Genomic DNA, 19,393 nt, shown 5'->3' on the forward strand with positions numbered 1-19,393 from the left:
GGGCTGTTGTATCGCAGGAGCGTTTCCCAATGCAGTAGGCTAGCAGGACGCAGGGGTGAGCACCCTGGGTCTTGGCGTCGACGGGCCTGGGTGTGGGGCCCACCTGCATGCCAGCATGCCACGCGGCGATAATACTTTTCCAGCCCGCTCTGACGCGATTTGCTGGACGCTGCACCACAGCATGGCAGCCAGTGCGATGTCGAGACCATTGCGCCGCGCCCCCACAAGCTGCCCTCCAAGCACCTCCTTCCATCCTGTACCCTCTTCCTCACAACCAATCCCACCTCCCACAGGCCGCCATGGGCTCTGCAGTGCGCGCCTTCCACCGCGCCCTGCTGGCTTCCTACGCGCGCGAGGGCGTCACGCTGGCCTCCCTCCCTCGCCACGACCCCTACCTCTGGCTGAACGTGGGGCACCACCTGATGGGGGCTGGGTACGACGCCGAGCTGCGCGGCATCCTGCTGGACCCCGCCTGGCTGGAGGGCAAGCTGGAGGCGGCGGGGCACACCGCACTGGTGGCCGACTTCCGGCGCTACCAGCAGGCCCATGCCGACCCCGGGGTCAAGCTGGTGCTGGAGGCGCTGCAGATGTCGCTGGGCCTGGTGCAAGCCCACCCCGAGGCCGCCGGCCTGCTGCGCTGCCAGCTGGCGGGGCGGCTGATGGTGGCGGCGGGGCCGGGGGGCGTGCTGGAGGACTGGCGAGCGGCGCAGGAGGCAGCGTTGGCGCAGGTTCCCGCGAGTCCCGTGGAGGGCGGCGGCGTGCGCTGCCTGCGCACGCTGACCCCCTCCCTGGACCAGGCGGGGGGCCTGCAGCGACTGACGCTGCGGGGCCACACCAAGGCCGTGACGCAGCTCAAGCTCACCCCCACCCGCGACGACATTGTGTCAGGTGGGGGCCCGGACAGAGGGAAGGGGGTTGAATGTGGGGGGTTGTCCGTTTCTTGGAAACCAGGTTGAGGCGGTGTGTATTTGCATGCCTCGCATCGCCGCCGCGCCCCCCCCCCCCCCCCCCGGTCCCGCCTCTCAACAAAGGCCGCCACTCCTCCGATCGACAGGTTCGGCAGACGGGCTGGTCCATGTCTGGGACCAGGAGATCGGGGACTGCGTGCTGAGCATGCAGGGCCACATCGGGCCCATCACCTCCATGTGCCTCTCCGCCGACGGCAGCCTGCTGGTTTCGGGGTCGGCTGACGGCACAGCCCGAGCCTACGAGATGGAGCGCGGGCAGTGCCTCCGCGTCCTGGCAATCGGTGGGTTGTGGGAGGGTCCGTCGTGGGGGACGTGGGCGATGAAGGTTGGGGTGGGGGAGGAGAAGTGCATCTGGGGCTCGAGACTCAGGTTTGAATGTCGTCTGCCCACCCAGACCCGCTCACTCGGCATGTTGCTGGGGATCCACGCCGTCATCGAGCTGAATGAGGCCTGCAGCCAGCCTGCCAGTTCACCTCTCAGACCCTGTCACCAATCCCTGGCACCTCGAACCTCCCAACCCTCGCCCCCCACCATCATCCCTTCCCCCCCCTTTCCTTGCGCAGAGGCCGGCGCCCACATCAATGCGGTGGAGATGGATGTGAGCGGCAGGACGGTGTTCACCGCCGCCAGCGATGGCTGTGTGTACGCCTGGGACCTGTCGGCCGCCGCCGTCGTGCGCACCTACCGCGCCTGCCGCGAGGATCGGAGCGAGGGCGTGCTCTGCCTGGCCCTGGTCCCCTCCTTGAGCGGCGCGGGGCGCCTGGTCACGGGCGCCGCCGACAACAGCGCGCGCGTTTTTGACGCCGGCAGCGGGCAGACCCTGGCGGCGCACTCTCGGCACACCAGCTGGGTGGTGGCCGTGGCCGTCCTCCCTGACCAGGACCTGGCCGTCTCCGCCTCCAACGACACGACTGCCAGGTGAGTGCGTAATGTCTTATGATGACCTATCAGTGGGCAGCGTGAGACGCGCAAGGGCCGATGCTACTGGTATCTCCTTTTTCTTTTTCTGGGTGCCCCAGTCTCTGCTCTCCATTCACAATTCACAACCCCAGGATCTGGAGGCTGAGCAGCGGGGATACGGTACACGTGCTGGCGGGGCACACGGGGCGTATCAACGCGCTCCGCCTGGCGGAGGGCGGCGGCCGCGTGCTCACCGCGTCCGAGGATGGCACCGCTGCGGCGTGGGACGTGGCCTCCGGCGCGCGCCTGGCGGTGTACGGCGGGCATTCGGCCTGGGTGGGCGACGTGGCGCCCGGCGGACGAGCGGGCCTGGTTGCCACCGCCTCGGGCGACGGCACGGCGGTGGTGCACTCGGCGGCCGGCAGCGTGCTGCGCACGCTGCGCGGCCACTCCGGCGCGGTGCATGCCGCGGCGCTGACGCGGTGCGGGCGCTGCGTGGTCACCGCCAGCGAGGACGGCAGCGTGCGCGTGTGGGACCTGGCCGCGGCCGACGAGCCGCGCGCGCACGCGCATGCGACGCGCGTGACGGCGCTGGCGCTGCAGCCCGGCGGGCGCGCCGCCTCCGCCGGCGCCGACTGCCGCGTGCAGGTCTGGGACGCGCGGACGGGCGGCGCAGGGGCTGCGCTGCCGAGCTGGCATGCCGCACCGGTGCGTTGGGCGGCCTTCGTGCGCGCCGGCGCGGCGCTGGTCACCGCCTCGCCCGACCGCGGCGTGGGCGTCTGGGACGCGGCCACCGGCGCGCGCCTGGGCGGGCTGGAGCCGGGCCAGGGCAGCCGCCTCAAGTCCTTTGCTGTGGATGCCGAGGCGCGGCGCGCGGTGACCTGCCTATGGGACAGCACCGTCGTGGTGTGGGACCTGGAGCGCGCCCAACCCCTGCACACCCTGCAGCGCTGGGGAGGCCCCAGCCAGGACCTGCAGGGACACACCGCAGGTAATGGTGGGGGAGTGCGTGGGGTGGGTGTGAAGAGGAGCTGTGTCTGTGGGTGCGTGCGGGGAGGAGGGGGAACCCAACGGGCCATGGCAACGCGAGAGGGTGTGGATGTGGGGCCTTGACAGGGAAGCACATGCCGGAGATCGGCACGCACGGATCCTATACATTCGTAAACCACTACCGTGGTTGGAAAGGAAGAAAATGCCCACACTGCCACATGCACCCCTGCCAGCCTCATCCTCGTCCCCACTCTTGATCTCATCCCCAATGAGCATTAAACCCCCCCCCCTCTCCCAACGCACACAGCCGTGAACGAGGTGCTGATAACCCCCGACGGCGCACGCGCGCTAAGTCTGAGCAAGGACGGCACCGCGCGCGTGTGGGACACCTCTTCCGGCGCCTGCCTGCGCGTGCTGACGGGGCATGCCGACAGCCTGAAGGGCGGCGTGCTGGCCTGCCCGCCCTCGGGGCCTGCCCCCGGCGCCGGGCAGGCCACGCTCCTGCTCACGCACGGCCTGGACTGCTCGCTGCGCCTGTGGGACGTGGACTCCGGCGCGCTGCTGCGCCTCTGGCAGCCGGAGCGCGAGGTGGTGGCCCTCGCCCAGCCCCGCCGCGGCGTGCTGGCCGCAGCGCTGGAGGGCGGCGGCGTGTGGACGGCGGCGGCGGCCCCTGCCGGGCCCAGCGCCTGGGAGCGGCGCTGGGACGCGTGTGGCGAGGTGGGCGACCTGGCGCTGTCGGGCGACGGCACCAAGCTGGCCGCGGCGGGGCCAAACGGCGTGCTGCGCCTCTGGGACGTGCGGAGCGCGACCCTGGCGGGCATCTTCGTCGGCGACGCGGGGCTCACCTGCTGCCAGTTTGATAGCGAGACGGGGGTTGTGCTCGTGGGCTCCGACCACGGCGCCGTGCACTTCCTGGCTGGCGCCTGAGGCTCGGCACACAAACATCACTCCACCCCACAAGGACCTCCCTCTTGTGCGAGAGCCTTTCAAGGAACAAGGACCTTGTGATATTCTCTACTCAAGCCAGCGACGACGTATTTTTCTTGTCATCTCCTCTTCACCTTTGCTGCTGTAGTGATGCCTGCCCTGGTTTGATATCGATCAGGGTGTGATTCCCCCCCCATCAACAGCCCGGGGTTCTACCTTGTCTGCGTGCCTTCCAACCCACACCACACTACCCACCTTTCCAACGCTCCTTTATTGTAGCCCTTCCCCTTGTGTCTGTCCTCCTGGGTCATCCGGTTTGAGACCCATGGTCCCACATTGTCGAGGCGCACCCCCCGCCGATTATTGCACCAGCAGCCATTCCGGCGGCTTTCCGTGCCGGCGGGTCATTGGCGATGGCACCCTGATTGGCATAAGGCCGATGTAAGCATGCTGTGGTTGACAGAGCCAGAGGAAGCGAGGGCGCAAGGAGGGTGGGGCAGGATCACCATGACAGGGGTACATGCGTGCCTGTGCAAAGAGGGCAGAATGCTTGGCAGGGCACATGGCACCTCAGTCTGTGCCGGCAGTGCCTCCCGGGAGAATTTTCTCGATCTTTGAGAACTCCCACCTATGCATGGTGCGAGTAAGGGGATGAGCGTATTGAATTGGTTGAAACACATTATGGTGAGGGGAAAGGATCCCAAATCCCAGGACAGCATGCAGAGCAGAGCTGGAGAGGCGAGGCAGGGGAGAGGTGCACCAGAAGGACTATTTGAGGGTATAGAGACCGTGCAAATGGCACAACACTCCCACACCCCGATCAGCAACTCGCGTTCTGAAAAAGATAACGAAGTCCTCAGTACCATCTTGGCCTGCACGCCACCACCCTCCCACGCACTCTTTATTGCAGAGCGGGCATGCACTCCTTGTTTTGAGCCATCGCTGGATGCAGTCGAGGTGGAAGACATGCCCGCAAGATCCCCACGCAATGCTCAGGCCAGGGTGGTCAGGGTCACCTGCACAGAATGGCACGGTAAGGGCAGGGAGGCATAACAGCGGCATCATTTGAGGGAGGTGGACCTTGGGTGGCCACACCTCACAAACCTCCCAACACACCTGAGGGATTGGCCTGATACTCAATGCTAGGCTCGTAAAGGTTATTCCGGCAAATGGCACATGTGTCCGTGCAGATGGCCCAGGACCACCTGCAGTGGAGACATTGGCAGGGGGCTCAGCAGCCATGCTTGCAGAGCACGGCATGGGTCTCCAGTTTTGATCCTCCCATGTGGGCCACTGCGCGCACAGCGTCACACCCTATCCTCGCCATACATTGCGACTGCGTTCCATTTCTTGATGACGAAGCGTTTCTCGCCGGACTTTGGCTTGACCTGCTTCTCCTTCTCCTCTGCCTCTTCCACCGTCGTGGGATCAACCTGCAGGGAAAGGTCAGCAGCAACTTCGCCCAGCGTTCTGAAGATTGGTACCTGTACCACTGCACATTCCTATTTGAATCACGCGCCGGCGAGACCCCACCTCCATCTCCTCTACGTCTGCCATCCTCCCCACAGGACTTGTGGAGGTCTTCCTTCAGAGGCCTTCAGCGATGCTTTGTGGACGCCGAGACTCAAATTTAATAAGACGAGAACCGATGTGATTCGAATGAGCACGATCACGGATGTCACCTCGGACTCGCTTAAGGTAGGGGAGCCCCATGTCGATCGGTCGGACCCTGTGGAAAGGTCTTCAGGCGAGAGATTTTCAATCTCACACAGCTTCCCTGTGGTGAAGAGGACGTCGACATCCCCATACCGTCAAACAACCAAGCACTTGTGAGGTACTCCAAGCTCTCAATCTTCTCCTCAACTTCATTCCTGCATCTCCCACACCTGGCCTTGCCTCAGCCCGTCTTTGCTCGTACCGGAGTCAGCCCTTCCGCACATGGCCACGACCAGCTACTCCAGCCAGGCTCTGGCCGGTGCCAGCAACGCTACACTTTCAAGAACCATCACTCCCGTTCTACCTCCCCGCCACAAGCCCGCCCCCCGCTTCCGAAGTTCGGTGGTCCCGGCCCAGGAGGTCTCTGCCGTGTATGCAGCCCCTGCAGCTCCCACCCCCGGCTTGCGGCCGTTGCCCCGCGAGGACGAGAATTCGGTCGATAATGTGAACCTGGGCAACCCTCTGCAACGCGCCGAGCGACTGAGCCCCGGCTGGCTGGGAGTGTTAGCGGACCTCGAGGGGGTGGTCCTGGACTACGATACCGCGGAGGTCTCAGACCGATCCTGGCAGCAGCTGGCCGAGGAGGAGGGACGCAAGCCTCTTCCCGCATGGGCGTTGCGCAAGGCGGAGCACATGAAGAATGAGCAGGTGTGGGGAACGTGTGGCTCGGGTGGAGTGGATGCTTCCAACCCTGGCTGGATCGGTGGTCCTGGGGTCCCATGTGGTCCAGCCTGGAGGCCCTGCAGACCAGCATAGACCTACCGAGCACACGCTTGACGCCCCTGGGTGTGAGTGCCGGGCTCTGCATGAGGCCGCTTCTGGTCCCCTGACGCCCCACACCACCCAACCGCGCTGTATTTTCCCCTGACCCCTCCTTCCCCACTCACCACCAACAGGTCATCCAGGAGGTTTTTGAGTGGGCGTGGAACAGGCTGGAGGTCGCTCGGCTCGCCGCAAGGCGGGAGGAGCTGTATGCGGAGGCCCTGGCGTCGACGTCCCTGAGGGTCAGCCCGGGTCTCCCGGTCTTCCTGGACACCCTGGCGCGGCTCCAGGTGCGGTCCTCTTGTGGCTGGCTCGGGTGGGCTCGGCCTACCGCAGGGTTCCCTGGGATCCGTGCTGCTGCTGCTGTGCCTCACTTCAGTCCATGCGCATCGTATAGTATATGCCTTCCGTGCCCACAAGATCCCTCAAATTCCCACAACAGGTGCCCATCGCGGCTATTTCCTCGGGCCCGCAACGACGCGTGCTGAGCATGCTTGAGAATGCTGGGCTGGCCACGCGCTTCGACGCCGTCATCAGCTCCGAGGATGTGCTGCGGGGCCTCCCAGACCCCTCGGGCTACCTCTCTGCGAGCCTGGTGGGTAGGGGTGCCAGGAAGGGGTGGCATGCTCGTGGGTGAAGCCGGTGCGCCCTTGTGTCGATAATCCCACAAGAAGAACGCCGTGCGGGTCTGGTGGCTGAGGCTGCCCTGCACCATCCTTTCCCTCTTGTTCACACGCCGTCTTCACTCATGGACTCACCTGCCCTCTTCTCCTACCTCTCTCAGCACCTCAAACCTCATCATCCCCCGAAATCCAAACCCTCGCAGTCCATCGGCCGGCCGCCGCTGCGCTGCGTCGTGCTGGCCTCCAGCAACCTGAGCATCGAGGCGGCGCGGGAAGCCGGGATGAAGGTGGTAGCCCTGGCCGCGCGCCGGCCCGCGTACGAGCTGACCGCCGCCGACTCGGTGGTGCGCCAGGTGGATGGCCTGAGCTTCATGGACCTAAAGCGCCTGTTTGCGCGGGAAGCCGGCGCGCAGCTAGTCCCCCTGGCCGAGCCCGAGGCCCAGCCGGCGTCGCGCTGGGCCCAGCCCACCCCCTTCTCCGACGCCGACCCCGAGTGACCTGTACCAGCGCCAATTTTCCCCCGCCGTCCCCGATTTTCCCACGCCGCCGTCTGTACCCATAAAGATCCTCGTCGTCGATGCGAGGCCCGCGCATGCCCTGTACACTAGCCCGATGCACTGCTGCGTAGTATAACATGTAAGATCGTCAAGTTGACAAGACATCATGCAGTGTGGCAAGGTGTGTCCCCAAGGTTGTGGGGATGAGAGTTCCGGGTCCAGGGGTCCATGCGCACAGGCAGGAAAGCGCTGCGGGGTTGAGGGTGAACAGGGTGCATGGGAGTTTGTTTCTTCGGGGGGAGGGGGGAAGGAGGGAGGCGCCACTGTCATCTGCGCCGCCGGTCACAGGACGCAGGGCCCCGGCGGTGCGGGGAGGAGTCCGCGGCGGCGCCGCCGACCGGCCTGGCCGACCGGCCTGGCCACACTTTCTTTCCTCCTCATCCCGGCGGCGCTCACTGCACGACGTGCATGAGGGGCGGGTGCGTAATGACGGCCGCGGCCTCGAACATGGCGTCGGTGCCGATGCGCGCGGCGTCGACCAGGAGGCTGGCCTCCTGCGCGTGTCCACGCATGCGTCGGTGCTGGGTGAGGTAGTAGGAGAAGGTGGAGGAGCCGAAGCCGACGAAACGCACGGCGCGGGCCAGGATCAGGAAGTCCAGCAGCGCCTGCTGCTCTGTGTTGAGCTCCGCCAGTTCGAAGGCGGGGACAAACTGGTTCTTGATGACCACGCGCGAGGCCAGGCCCTTGCTGAGCAGGACGCGCTGCGCGTAGGCCCACTCCTTGGAGGCGCCGTAGGTGAGCAGGCCCGTGGCGACGTACAGCGGCGTGCGCGCATCCAGGCCCGCGCGGCGCATGGTCTGGGTGTACAGGTGCCACATGCGCCCCACCCCGCCCATGATGATGGTCCAGTCGCCCGCGTCTTTCTCCACGCGCAGGTGCACGCCGTTGAAGGCGGGCACGCCGGCGGCCGCCATGGCCGCAACCGTGCGCGCCGCCAGCGCCTCCAGCGCGGCATTGAAGGGGAGCAGCGCCGCCACGCGCGTGGCAAGGGCCGGGATGCGCGCGGTGCGCAGCGCGAAGAAGGTGCAGGGCAAGTCCAGCACCAGGTAGTCGGTGGAGGCAGCCAGGCCGGGATCCAGGTCGCGCAGGTGCCGCGCCAGCGTGGCGCGGCTGCGCGCCACCAGCGCCGCCAGCGGGCTGCGGGCCAGGTACACGTCGGGCAGGCGCAGGATGAGGCGGGGGTCCACGTCACGCTGAATGAAGGCGGGGAAGGCCGTGGAGGGCTGCGTCAGGTTGGGGGCGGGCTGCAAGCCGGGCGTCTGTGTGGGGTGGTGGAGAAAGGAGGTTTGGGGAGGGGGGAGGCAAATCAGAGCTGGGGGAGGGGAGTGGGAGCAGGAGGGAGTGCCGGGGCATGGGGAGGGTGAGGCAGGGGAGGTTCGGGGCATGGGCAATCAGTGAGGGCAAGGAGCACAGAGGCAGGGACGGGCAATCATTCCTGACACATGTGCCGGGTTGTGGGTGTGAGACTCCAAAGTTCCTGGGGATGGTACACTGCCTGGCAGGCTGCACAGCACAATTAGGAGCGGGCAGGCACCAAGAGGCTGCCGACTCAGTGCAAGGTTTGTTGAGTGAAGGAGGTGAGCTGCAGAGGCCGAGGTGGGGGCACAGCCCAGCTCAAGGCTACCCACCCCTCCCTCTCTCCCCCCATCCCCTCCCTCCATTCTCCTCCCGCCCCTCACCTCGTAAACTTTGATGCCCAATGCCTTCCAGTTCTCGATAACCCTAGGGACATCCAGCAGGGTATTCACAGGCGTGGTGAACCACTCCATCTTGTTGCGCTTGATGTCCATGTCGTAGTGCAGGCCAAAGGAGTTGCGGAAGCAGGCCGGCGGTAGCACCACCTGGCGGGACGAGGCAGGGCCGAGGATGGGGCTCAGGGCATCTGCGCGGGTGCTGCCCCGGGCAGGCGCGTGCGTGTGGCACAGCTCAAAGTGCGCGCCCGCTTGGGTCCCCGACGCAGGCACGACCTCAGTGCAGGGGAGGCCCTCACCTCTGCCCTCAGGGCTGTGGCCAGGATGAAGGCGGACAAGTGGCTGTACTGCTGGTTGATGAGCCCGCCGCAGGCGCTGTACCTCAGCACCACCCTCCTGCCCAGGCTGCGCGCCCCTCGAAGCCACTCCCTGAGCTCCTCATCGTCACCAGCCGCCCCAGTGTTGTTCAAAAGGTTCTTGGAGACGAGCGTACTCAACAGGCTGCGCTGCACGGTCCCAGAGCGGCTTGTCAGGATGGGGTACCCTATCAAGCCGTGTATGAGCAGGAGCACACCTGCTGCAATCAAGAGCGAGAGCACCGCCGGTCGGTATCTTTCTCGCATACTGTTGATATACGGCCGTGTCGGCCCACTGGTGAGGGCGTCACCACATTGCGTGTTGGTGGTGTGTGCTGCCTGCCAGATCTCGGGAAGCTGCACCTCAGGACAGCCGCGAGACCCGTCGATTGATCATGCACAGTCCAAGATCTGTTTGCACGGTCGAACGTAAAGTTTCTTTCCGCTGGAGGAAGCAACGCGTTGCGGCGGTGAGTTTCATCTACCGGAGGTCCGAGCTAGGTAGTGGATGGCGAGTGCCACGTCAACCGAGGGAATCCCCTTGTTTGATACTCGAACGCCCACATACCTCGACCCATTCTCCCCACGGCGCCCCCTTGATGCACAGTATCTTTGATAAAAACTCGTAGCTGATCTGGGAGCATCCTGACGTGAGGTACTGTGGGTGATGGCACCCACTGCCGCGCTCCTGGCCACCTTGCTGGCTCTCAGTGCGGTCGTTCTGGGAGCGGATGGCCTCTCCTGGCGGCTATTTGCCGGGAGGTGAGGTTGAATTCAACATGAAAGTGTTTTCTCAATGTCTTTGGGATACTTGGAGTACTCACACCTCTTGTGCCACACTCTTGGCAGGGAGGAGTGCATCTCAGAGTACATACCGGAGCACCAGGTGCGTCGGGTACTACGTTGGGCTCATGGCCTGGCATTAAATTTTGTCAGAGGGGCTCCGCACATCGATCGGGCTCCCCTTTTCGGAGCACTGCCTGGAGCACCCTTGCATCACTCAAACCCCTGCTGCAGTGGGATGCGGTGAAGAGCCATGCAACAGATGTGTCACTCGCGCAAGGCATCGTCGACATTGGAGTGCTGGTGAGCTGGGACCTGGGTATCTGGGGTTTGCCAACCTCTGCATTCTTGTGTGATTGTGGGCAAGCTGTCCCTCCGCCGCCCTCCCACTCTGCAAAGCCCTGGAAGCTCATGGTGCCTCCCCCTCCTCCACCCCCCACCCCCCCAGATCAGCAGCCGTTACGGTACTGAGGCCACCAAAGCCACGGTGGACTTCACGCTGTACGATCCCGCGGGGCGCATCATCCACAGCGAGGTCGCGGTGTCCTCCGCCGAGGCCACGGTCACGGGGCACGGCGGGCAGGGGCCCTGGCGCGCCTGCTTCAAGGTCAGCAGGCAGCAGATCCTGCGCCCCTCTGTCATCGTGCGCCTCTCCTACTTCACCGTAAACTCGCCCACGCTGGTGGGCACGCACTTTGAGTGGCAGCGCACGCCGCCCGAGGCGGGGGGCATCCAGCTGAGCCCGGGCGGCGTGACGGCGGGGGAGCTGGGTGAGTTATTATTCGTGTGTGTGTGTGTTTCTGGGGGGTGTTTGACGGTGCATAGGAGCAGGGAGAGGCACGAGGGGCTGGGCTCTCGAGGCGCGAGGCGGCAGGGACGGGGCGGACGACTGTGAGCCGCCAGGTGCCACCCCCTTCCCAGAGCATGATCCCACCGGGCAGCGCCCTGCCCCACATCCCTGGCTTCACTGAGACCCCTCCCATCCCCACGAATCCCACCCCCACTCCCCAGGCACCAACGACCAGGTCCAGAGCCTGGCCGACGGGCTGCAGCGCCTGGACTACTACCTGCATAACGTGACCAACGAGCAGCGCTACCTGAGCAGCCGCACGGAGCGCCACCTGCAGACCGTGCGCTCCACGCACTCTCGCGCCCTATGGTACTATGTCGCGCTGTACGGCGTCATAGTCGCGGCCTCCTTTGCGCAGGTGAGCACCACTGCCGGTGTTGTGCCCGGGTGTGGAGGGGTGTGGGGATGCTGCATAACGAATGCGGCTACGGGGAGGCTTCGGCCCTCCTGCACGAATCCGCGACACAGGACCGGGGAGGGGCCGATACCTGAGGTTTGCCTCTAGGAACCCCAGCGGAGCACTGTCATGGGTTTCCCACGCCATGCACACAGGTGGTGGGAGTGCGTGTGATGTTCAGCAACCGAAGAAAGCAGGGCATCATCATCTGAGAGGACCCAGCGCAAGGGTCCCTGGGCACCCAGGCGGAGGTCCACCCCCTGGGATCAGCAATGGGACCAGAGCGGCCGGGCCAGAATGGAGTCGACCCACGCAATGAAACAGTGTGCAGCGAGCCTGACCGCCAGGCTGCATTGTTCAGCTGATTGGCGCGTGCCGCACGTCCACCTCTGGCCCCAGTGCAAGTGCCCTGCAGAAGGGCTCCCGCCAGAACCGAACCCATGGGTGAGCAGTGCAGATCGCTGCTCCCAAGCTATAACTCCTTGGCCGTGACCTACCCGGTGTTGAGATCAGAGGCGTGAGCAGGGACGGTGCACCTGACCGACAGAGGCCATGCTCGGCAGGACATGGAGCGGGGTGGTGCTGGGGAGTGGCGACTAGAGAAACCCAGCATCCAACCCCTCCACTCACCTTGAGGCTGTTGTTCCGGAGGGTGCGCAGGCACTGCCGTGCGATGAAGATGTAGTGGGGGGGCCAGAGGGGGTGGAGCACCCCAAAGGTGTCCATGAGGGTTAGGTACATGAGGGGTGGCAGCAGCGTGACGATGAGGCCCAGCGCCAGCAAGGGATACAGGGAGACCAGGTTGGGGGAGGTGCGCAGGTGGTCCTGCGATACATGGACTGGGATAGGAGGTCGACAAGAGGCTCACTATGTTCAGCAGATGCCTCTACGGTACCCTCCATGGGGTCTTCCCAGGTCACCTTGATCTCGTGCAGGCCCCACCAGAAGGCGGAGACCAGCAAGCCGCTGCGAAGGGGGCAGGCAGGCGAGTGACGGCAGGACTCCACATGCACTTCGTGCTGTCGCATTGATTCATGCAGCATACCTGAGGATGACCACCTCCAGCCCCGCGAGAGCCCTCTGCGAGGGGGACGCACTGCGTGCCTCCTGGCTCACGAGCAGGGGTTGGAGCTTTGGGGCCATGGGCACCGATGTCGCGTGATGCAGCACTAAATCATGCCATATGCTGCATTAGGAGTGTTTATGGTTTGTTTCGTGCCGTTTGGCTGATACAATAGCTCGCGCATTCCGCCTTGAAAGTGAAGGCATAGGTGTCGCATCTGGCACCCCAAGGGAGGGGTCTGAATCATGTAGGACCCTTCAAGACATGAATGGCATTGCCAGGTGCCTAGCCCAAGCCTGTGTCGGCCCACAGAGTCTGGCACCGGTGAGGCATTACGACGAGGGCGGGGCAACATGTCAGCCATCTGAATCTGAGTCGTCAAGAACGACGTGCCTGCCTCGCTTTCCGCCGCTTCCCGGTGCTGCAGCTGCATCAGTGCCTTGCTCCACACCCTCTGCAAGGATGGCATGACGAACTGGTCAGGACCCTGCACTGGTGCGGGGCACTTTGGGGGTACACAGCCCCATCCATGGCACCCCAGGACTGCCGACGCAGACCTCGGCACCTTCCACCAAGCCCCCCGGCACCAGACAAGAGTCACACACCTACGCCGCCGTCGCTCTCCTCCCCTGCCCCTCCTTCGGCCGCCTCTTCGAGCTCCTCCTGGTCCTCGTCGTCGTCACTGGCCCCCGGCGCAAAGCTGCCGCCGTCTGAGTCTGAGCCAAAGAGGTCGGCCATGGCCTCGGCGGCCGTCCTGCCCTCGGCTGTCCCTGGCACATCTGCGTCCGTGGTGATCAGCCCCGAGTCCCTGGCGTCAGCTCCGTCCTCGTCCCTCGCTTCCACACCGTCGTGCGCGGCGCCCATGGCGTCGCCCTCTGCGCCCATGTCCCCTGCACGCTCATCCGCCGCTCCGTTCCCTCCCCTCCTGCCCTTGCGCAGCAGCTTGGCCTTCTTCTTCCTCGTCCCGGCCTGGTCGCTCGCCTTCGCCGACGACGATTTCCGCTTACGCGGCCGCTGCCCCTCCGCCGCCTCCTCCTCTTCGCTCCCGGGCCCGGCGGCGTACTCCTCCTCGTCCGAGGAGAGTAGGCCCGCAGCAGCCAGGGCGGCGGTGCCGGGCGCCTCCTCGCCATCCTCCCCGCCTGCAGTGGAGGGGGGTGTGCTTGTGTGGTTGCGTAAGGCTGGGTCCCGTTGATGTAGAAACCACGGAGAACGGCGCGTCACGAGCAAAGGGCTCCCACGTGGCGGTCATCAGTCTATGCCGTGGCACGCCACGCAGTGCGATTCCCCTCTCCGCACAGCCCCATTCTCTGCCCCCATGTGGCGAACATCGTCCCCCTGTGGTGCATCTCCGGCTGAAATCGTCTCACCCACGCGCCACCCTCCCCTCCACATCGCCCCCCCACCCCCCACCCCCAAACCTTTCCCCCCGGTTTCGAAACCCAGCCGGCGCACCCGACCCGACTTCGGGGCGCGAGGGGTCGAAATCCTCATCGCCCTCCTCGTCCTCCACATAGAACAGCGCGTCTGCGGCGGCGTCGGCCGCCGACGGCCCTCGCCCCGTGCCGCCCGCGCTGGCGGCCGGCACGCCCGTGACGTCGCCCGCGGCCACGGCCTTGGCCACGACCGCGGCGTCCTTCCACTCGCGCTTGAGGCGGTCTAGGCGCACGGCGTGCTCCCGGGCGCGCGCCTCCAGCGCGCGCGCCTCCGCCTCCGCGCGCAGCCTCGCCTCCTCATCCTCCAGCGCCTTGGCGCCGCGCGCGGCCTCCAGCGCGGCGCGCCGCTCCTCTCGCCGCGCGTCGGCCAGCTCGGCCTCGCGCCGCGCGGACTCCACCGCCTGCCGCGTGCGCGCGTGCGTGCGCGCCACAAACTCCACGTGCGCGGCCAGCGCCGCATCCTTGAGCCCCGTCGCGCGCGCGCCGCGGCGGCGCAGCGCCTCGAAAACGCGGTGCGCGGTCTCCAGCGCCCGGCGCGCGGCCTCGAACTCGGCCAGGCGGCCCGGGTCGCCCGGCGCGCGGCGCGCGTTCACGCTGCGCACGGCGTGCTCCTGCAGCGCCAGGCCCAGGTCGAACCACGCGGGGGTGAGGGTGGGGTCGGCGTGCGCCGCGCGCACCAGCGCCGCCCGCGCCTCGGGCAGGCGGTTGGCATCGTGCTGCGCGCGCGCGAGGCAGAGCAGCAGCCGCGGGTCGGCGTCGCGGCGGCCGCCGCGCCGGCGCAGCGCGGCGCCATAACCCGCCACCGCCGCGTCGTACGCCTCCTCTGCCAGAGCGACATGCGCGAGGTTGACCCCGGCGTCGGGCGCGGCCACGAAGCCGCCCGAGGCCGCCGCCGCCTCGTTGACCGCGGTGAAGGCCACGCGCGCCTCGCGCAGGTGCCCCGCCTCGGCCAGCACGCAGCCCAGCCCCTGGGCGGCCCAGAGGTTGGCAGGGTCGCGCTCGAGAGCGCGCGCATACTCGCGGGCGGCATACGAAAAGTGCACCTCCGCGCGCTCGACGTCGCGTGGCGTCTTGCGCTCGCGCGGCGCGGTGTAGAGGTTCAGATTGCCCAGCGCGACGCGGCCGAACGCCTCGGCACGCGCGGCCACGGCGCCGCCGCCGCTCGGGCGCCCGCCGCCGCCCTCGCCCTCCCCCCCCGCCAGCAGCGCGTCCAGGGCCTCCTTGGCCTCGGCGTAGGCGCGGCGCTCCAGGTACAGGCTGGCCAAAAACGCCTGCGCGTCGCGCCCGCCCGCCTCGCCCTCGCAGGCGGCGCTCGCGCGCCGTGCCCAGGCCTCCGCGGCCGCCGCGTCGCCGCGCGCCGCCGCCATCGCGGCCAGGCGCAGATACGGGTCGGCGTACCGCGGGAACTGGGCCAGCAGCGCCTCGTACTCGCGCGCCGCGGCGCTCAGCTCGCCCCCCGCCTCGCGCACTCGCGCGGCGTTGAAGCCCAGCGTCACCCGCGCCTCCGCGCCCAGCCCGTCCAGCCGCCCCTCGGCCGCCGCCGCCAGCGCGGCCTCCATGCTGGCCGCAGCGCGCGGCGCCTGCCCCGCCCGCAGCTGCAGCACCGCCGTGTTGTTCAGCAGGCGCGCAGAGGGAGCAGGGTGGGGCGACGGGGATGAGGGCGTGGCCGATGGGGCCCTGTCAGCCCCCGCCTGCACCGCGTCCCCGGCGTTGGCAGGCCCCCACAGTGCGACCGCGTGCTGGTACGCCGCCAGGGCACCCCCGGGGTCGAGCGGTGCCAGCACATCGCCCAGCATCTCCCACAGGTCGGCGCGCTCGCCCAATCGCTTCAGCGCGGCCTTGAAGTGGGGGATGCCCGCCGCATCGGGTCCGAGCCGCAGCCGCGGGTACAGCTTCCCCAGCACCTTTGGGAATGGGGCGATTTGGAGGTGGAGATGGCAGGAACGGAATCCAGTGGGCGCAAAAGGACTCCGTACATATATCACTTTCCAGATGGAAGTTCTCCTTCATAAGAAAAGGGCGGTCTTGTCGCCTTCACAACACTCTCCCCCGCCTTCTTGATGAATAATGCGAAAGCCTGCACCCTATTGAGCAGCATAGATCCATATGACATGCCATACCCAACCTCTCCACGCACCTGCAATGCGTCGGTCCAGGCCGGCACGACAGTCAGAGCCCCCTCCAGCACCGAGGCGGCATTTGTCAGCTCCCCGCGTAGCAGCGACAGCTGGCCCAGGCCCAGCGCGGGTAGCGGTGCGCGCGGGTCCAACGTCGCGGCCTGGGAGTAGAGGCGGAAGGCCTCGCCGTTGCGGCCCTGCGCATGCAGCGCGCGCGCCAGCACCGTCGTGCACTCCAGCCGCAGCGGCTCCGAGTCAGAAGCATCCAGCGCGGCTTTGGCCAGCTTGGCGGCCTGGCGAGGGGAAGAGGAGGGAGGAAAGGATGGGGGAGGGTGTGCAGACAGCGACAGATTCGACATCGATACTCCATGCCTGTCAGGTCAGGAGCCAATAGCTGCATGCTGAAAAGATATGACCGAGTCCCGCAAATCTGCACCAGCCCTCACCCCATCCACAAAGCCCTGCTGCAGGCTGAAGTAGGCCAAGAGGACAAGGGTGTAGGGGTTCTCGGGGTCCTGCTCAAAGGCCCTGACCAGGAGCCGGGAGCCGTCCCGCATGTCCTGTGGTGAGTAATGTGCACAGTGTTGGAGGATCCAGATGATGCTCGCCAGTGCCTCTCAGACGCACTGCGCCCCGCCATCACCCGCGACAGCAGCGGCAGCTCTTTCCATTCGGCCTGCCCTTGCCACATCCAGATCCCTGCTGCATTGCCGCCGCCCCCGCCCCCCCCCCCTCGTTCCCCAAATCACACACCTCGCTCGTCTGACTGGCACTGAGCTTGAGCACGGCCAGGCCCAGGAGGGCCTGGGTGCAGGAGGGGTCCAGGTCCAGTGCTCGCTGGTATGCCGCGCCCGCCTGTACCACATCCCCCAGGCGGAAGAGGCAGGCCGCCAGGCCCAGCCGCACCTCGGCAGGGCAGCCAGGGTGCCTCCGCAGCGCCTCCTTGTACCTGTGCAGGGTTGATGCATGGGGAGGGTGGCAGCTTGACTGGGATGTTGGGCGATGCTGAGGAAAGGTAGGCCTGAAGGGCCATAGGCCGACGCCAGTGTGAACAGAGCAGCAGCAGCCACACGGCTCAATCGAGTGGGACACTGATTAAGCTGCAGACCTCCCCTTGACCAAACCACACACACACACCTATCCAGTGCCTCCTTGTAGTTCCCTTCCCCAAACTCCAGAGCCGCCAGTGCCAGAGTGGGGGCAATGGTCGGTCGCCCTCCCAGCAGGTGCTTGCTGGCCTGGACAAATTGCTGGCGAGCTGCGACACGATTGTTGTCCTGCAATAGTGATGCACATTGTGGTCCAGGGAGGGCTCAGTGTGAGGAAAAGGGGTCCTGGATCAGTGCAATACCTGGTGCTGCCGTGGGATCCAGTTCAGATCAGTGCTGCGCCCCAATCAGCTTCTCATGGCTCTCCCTGACAATGGGCAGCCGATCCCGCACGCCGTCCACAGATTGGAGCCTGCAGGCCACAAAGGATTGCCTGACACAAACAAAAACTGCTGAACCCGCACGGCAGTCCCCCCCCTTCACCTTGTCCAGGGCTAGCTGTCCCATGCACAGCAGGGGCAGTGCGTCGTCCAGGGCCCTGTTACGTGCATTCAACAGGAGAGTGCTGGCCTCGTCGAATGCTGCACGTGCAATGCTGCGGTTGTTACGACCCCGGTGGGAGTGCCAGGCGGCCAGGGCACAGTGGGCTTGTAGCACGGGGAAGGTGACGGGCTCCGGGGCAGAGCCCGTGGCCTGGGCCACCAGACCCTGCAGCACCGCCTGGTACACATCGGTGTTGCCGTGCAGAAGAAATGCCTTGGCTACATCCACCCATGTGTCCTGGGAGGCCCTTTCCCGGTGCAGCAGGGAGATCACATCGCTGGGGGATGCAGAGGAGGGGATGGACAGACCCCCACCTCCGCGCAGGGCCAGCACAACCCCCATTTCCTCGTACTATCTCATGCTGGGCATCTACCCCCGTCTGATGGTGTAGCGGTAGATTAGGTCCCTTGCGCGAGCGATCGGCACTTCCACCTGCGCCATGCCATGCCCGCAAGCAGCAGCGACTTCGCGCGCGAAAGCCGGTGATGCCGGTGGAGAGACAGCGCCTCGCCATGCAGCCTCAGAATTAGACAGTGTGTTTATCAAGATTCGAGGCGGGTGCACACTTGTACATGATACCGTGAATATATTCATTACCAACTTCATTTGATTCATAAAGGAGTTCCTTGCTACGATGGGCATGCTGCTGGCCGGCAACCCTATCGCCTCGGGCCGGTGTTCGGTACCGCTTCGCACAGCCCCTTCACCCGTTCTGGGACACACAAGGGCAATTTTTACTCCTTTTGTTTGTAAGTATGCACGTGTGGTGTGTTCCATGCTTCGAAAGGGATGTTCTTGCGGTGAATTTCAGACTCATGCGCCCCCGCCCCGCCATGCCACTGTTACAGGTACCTCCGCGCCCAGGACTTTGCGCACCAGGAAACACCGCGCACGCCATGCTTTCGTTACGAAAGCTTCGGCCAGCGTGGCAGAAGGTGAGACCTAGGGGGGCGTTGTGGGAGGCCTGCCTGAAGCAGGTCATGTGTGCGGTGGTGCCCGCTCTGCATGGGGAGGTGTGCTGTGGTGGCAGCAGTTTCATCTGGAGCACTTCTTGCGGCCTCGTCAATCTCACACACCTCTTCCGCCCACGCACCTTCTCTGCGCCAGCCCCACCCCCGAGCTCCGCACCATCCGCCGAGCTGGGTCCCAGGGAGGGCATCAGGAACATCGCCATCATTGCCCACGTTGATCACGGTACGGCAGCGCTTGGAGGTGATGCACTTGCTAGGTGTCAAACACTTTGTGCAGCCATTACATTCAAAGTTTTGGGCGCGGCACGGTATGGGCCCGCGCCCCACTGCTCATCCAGTCACGAGCTCTGCTCACCCCTGTCCTTCCCCTCCTCTTATCTATTTCAGGCAAAACCACGCTGGTGGATGCTATGCTTAAGCAGGCCAAGGTCTTCCGCACCAACCAGGCGGTGGAGATCCGGATCATGGACAGCAATGACCTAGAGCGGGAACGTGGCATCACCATCCTCTCCAAGAACACCGCTGTCCGATACAAGGTCCGAGATTGTAGATGAGAATGGCTCCGTGTGTGGTGGGTGACTGAGGGAGTCTTTTGAATGGCTGGCAAGCAGACTGGCCTGGAAGGACTGGCCTAACAAGCCCTGCAAGGGACAGTCATGCTGTGGCCCCATGCACAATCTCATACCTCCACCCCCCC

At 65.8% G+C, this 19,393-nt stretch overlaps 9 protein-coding genes across 9 annotated transcripts in view; 5 read left to right on the forward strand and 4 right to left on the reverse strand.

Moving 5' to 3' along the window:
* The window catches only part of F751_6625 (putative WD repeat-containing protein), a gene marked incomplete at both ends in the record, with an annotated part of 4,974 nt that extends 1,189 nt beyond the window's left edge, over nucleotides 1-3,785 (forward strand). Inside the window, 6 exons of the mRNA XM_011401304.1 lie at nucleotides 294-888; nucleotides 1,055-1,249; nucleotides 1,532-1,886; nucleotides 2,021-2,450; nucleotides 2,517-2,859; nucleotides 3,166-3,785. Of these exons, the coding sequence (XP_011399606.1) occupies nucleotides 294-888; nucleotides 1,055-1,249; nucleotides 1,532-1,886; nucleotides 2,021-2,450; nucleotides 2,517-2,859; nucleotides 3,166-3,785 (2,538 nt within the window). The remainder of the gene's footprint in view (nucleotides 1-293; nucleotides 889-1,054; nucleotides 1,250-1,531; nucleotides 1,887-2,020; nucleotides 2,451-2,516; nucleotides 2,860-3,165) is intronic.
* Nucleotides 3,786-4,355: 570 nt separating this feature from the next.
* F751_6626 (E3 ubiquitin-protein ligase RBX1) lies at nucleotides 4,356-5,224 on the reverse strand (the record flags this gene model as incomplete). The annotated part of the gene is made up of 4 exons (XM_011401305.1): nucleotides 4,356-4,413; nucleotides 4,684-4,801; nucleotides 4,902-4,990; nucleotides 5,115-5,224. Coding segments are annotated over 4 exons (375 nt in total), but the record flags the coding sequence as incomplete, so codon positions are not given.
* Nucleotides 5,225-5,723: 499 nt separating this feature from the next.
* F751_6627 (Uncharacterized protein YhcW) lies at nucleotides 5,724-7,383 on the forward strand (the record flags this gene model as incomplete). Its single annotated transcript, XM_011401306.1, has 4 exons — nucleotides 5,724-6,149; nucleotides 6,398-6,553; nucleotides 6,706-6,858; nucleotides 7,090-7,383. 4 exons carry the CDS (start codon nucleotides 5,724-5,726, stop codon nucleotides 7,381-7,383), a joined length of 1,029 nt encoding a protein of 342 aa, XP_011399608.1.
* A 452-nt stretch (nucleotides 7,384-7,835) lies between these two features.
* F751_6628 (hypothetical protein) lies at nucleotides 7,836-9,757 on the reverse strand (the record flags this gene model as incomplete). The annotated part of the gene is made up of 3 exons (XM_011401307.1): nucleotides 7,836-8,702; nucleotides 9,165-9,284; nucleotides 9,434-9,757. The coding sequence occupies 3 exons, from the start codon at nucleotides 9,755-9,757 to the stop codon at nucleotides 7,836-7,838; spliced, it is 1,311 nt and encodes a 436-aa protein (XP_011399609.1).
* Nucleotides 9,758-10,157: 400 nt separating this feature from the next.
* Nucleotides 10,158-11,732, forward strand: F751_6629 (hypothetical protein; the record flags this gene model as incomplete). Its single annotated transcript, XM_011401308.1, has 6 exons — nucleotides 10,158-10,252; nucleotides 10,340-10,376; nucleotides 10,508-10,576; nucleotides 10,722-11,043; nucleotides 11,285-11,481; nucleotides 11,676-11,732. 6 exons carry the CDS (start codon nucleotides 10,158-10,160, stop codon nucleotides 11,730-11,732), a joined length of 777 nt encoding a protein of 258 aa, XP_011399610.1.
* Nucleotides 11,733-11,992: 260 nt separating this feature from the next.
* F751_6630 (hypothetical protein) lies at nucleotides 11,993-12,663 on the reverse strand (the record flags this gene model as incomplete). The annotated part of the gene is made up of 4 exons (XM_011401309.1): nucleotides 11,993-12,013; nucleotides 12,151-12,345; nucleotides 12,441-12,486; nucleotides 12,566-12,663. 4 exons carry the CDS (start codon nucleotides 12,661-12,663, stop codon nucleotides 11,993-11,995), a joined length of 360 nt encoding a protein of 119 aa, XP_011399611.1.
* On the forward strand, nucleotides 12,390-12,551 carry F751_6631 (hypothetical protein; the record flags this gene model as incomplete). The annotated part of the gene is made up of 1 exon (XM_011401310.1): nucleotides 12,390-12,551. The coding sequence occupies one exon, from the start codon at nucleotides 12,390-12,392 to the stop codon at nucleotides 12,549-12,551; it is 162 nt and encodes a 53-aa protein (XP_011399612.1).
* A 517-nt stretch (nucleotides 12,664-13,180) lies between the features above and the next one.
* On the reverse strand, nucleotides 13,181-18,067 carry F751_6632 (RNA polymerase-associated protein CTR9-like protein; the record flags this gene model as incomplete). The annotated part of the gene is made up of 8 exons (XM_011401311.1): nucleotides 13,181-13,714; nucleotides 14,853-15,092; nucleotides 15,486-15,920; nucleotides 16,154-16,426; nucleotides 16,580-16,693; nucleotides 16,887-17,082; nucleotides 17,271-17,410; nucleotides 17,666-18,067. The coding sequence occupies 8 exons, from the start codon at nucleotides 18,065-18,067 to the stop codon at nucleotides 13,181-13,183; spliced, it is 2,334 nt and encodes a 777-aa protein (XP_011399613.1).
* A 554-nt stretch (nucleotides 18,068-18,621) lies between these two features.
* Nucleotides 18,622-19,393, forward strand: part of F751_6633 (GTP-binding protein TypA/BipA-like protein) — a gene marked incomplete at both ends in the record, with an annotated part of 4,396 nt that continues 3,624 nt past the window's right edge. Inside the window, 2 exons of the mRNA XM_011401312.1 lie at nucleotides 18,622-18,919; nucleotides 19,084-19,232. Of these exons, the coding sequence (XP_011399614.1) occupies nucleotides 18,622-18,919; nucleotides 19,084-19,232 (447 nt within the window). The remainder of the gene's footprint in view (nucleotides 18,920-19,083; nucleotides 19,233-19,393) is intronic.

The sequence above is a fragment of the Auxenochlorella protothecoides genome, assembly GCF_000733215.1.
Source record: "Auxenochlorella protothecoides strain 0710 unplaced genomic scaffold scaffold93, whole genome shotgun sequence".
Lineage (NCBI taxonomy): Eukaryota > Viridiplantae > Chlorophyta > Trebouxiophyceae > Chlorellales > Chlorellaceae > Auxenochlorella > Auxenochlorella protothecoides.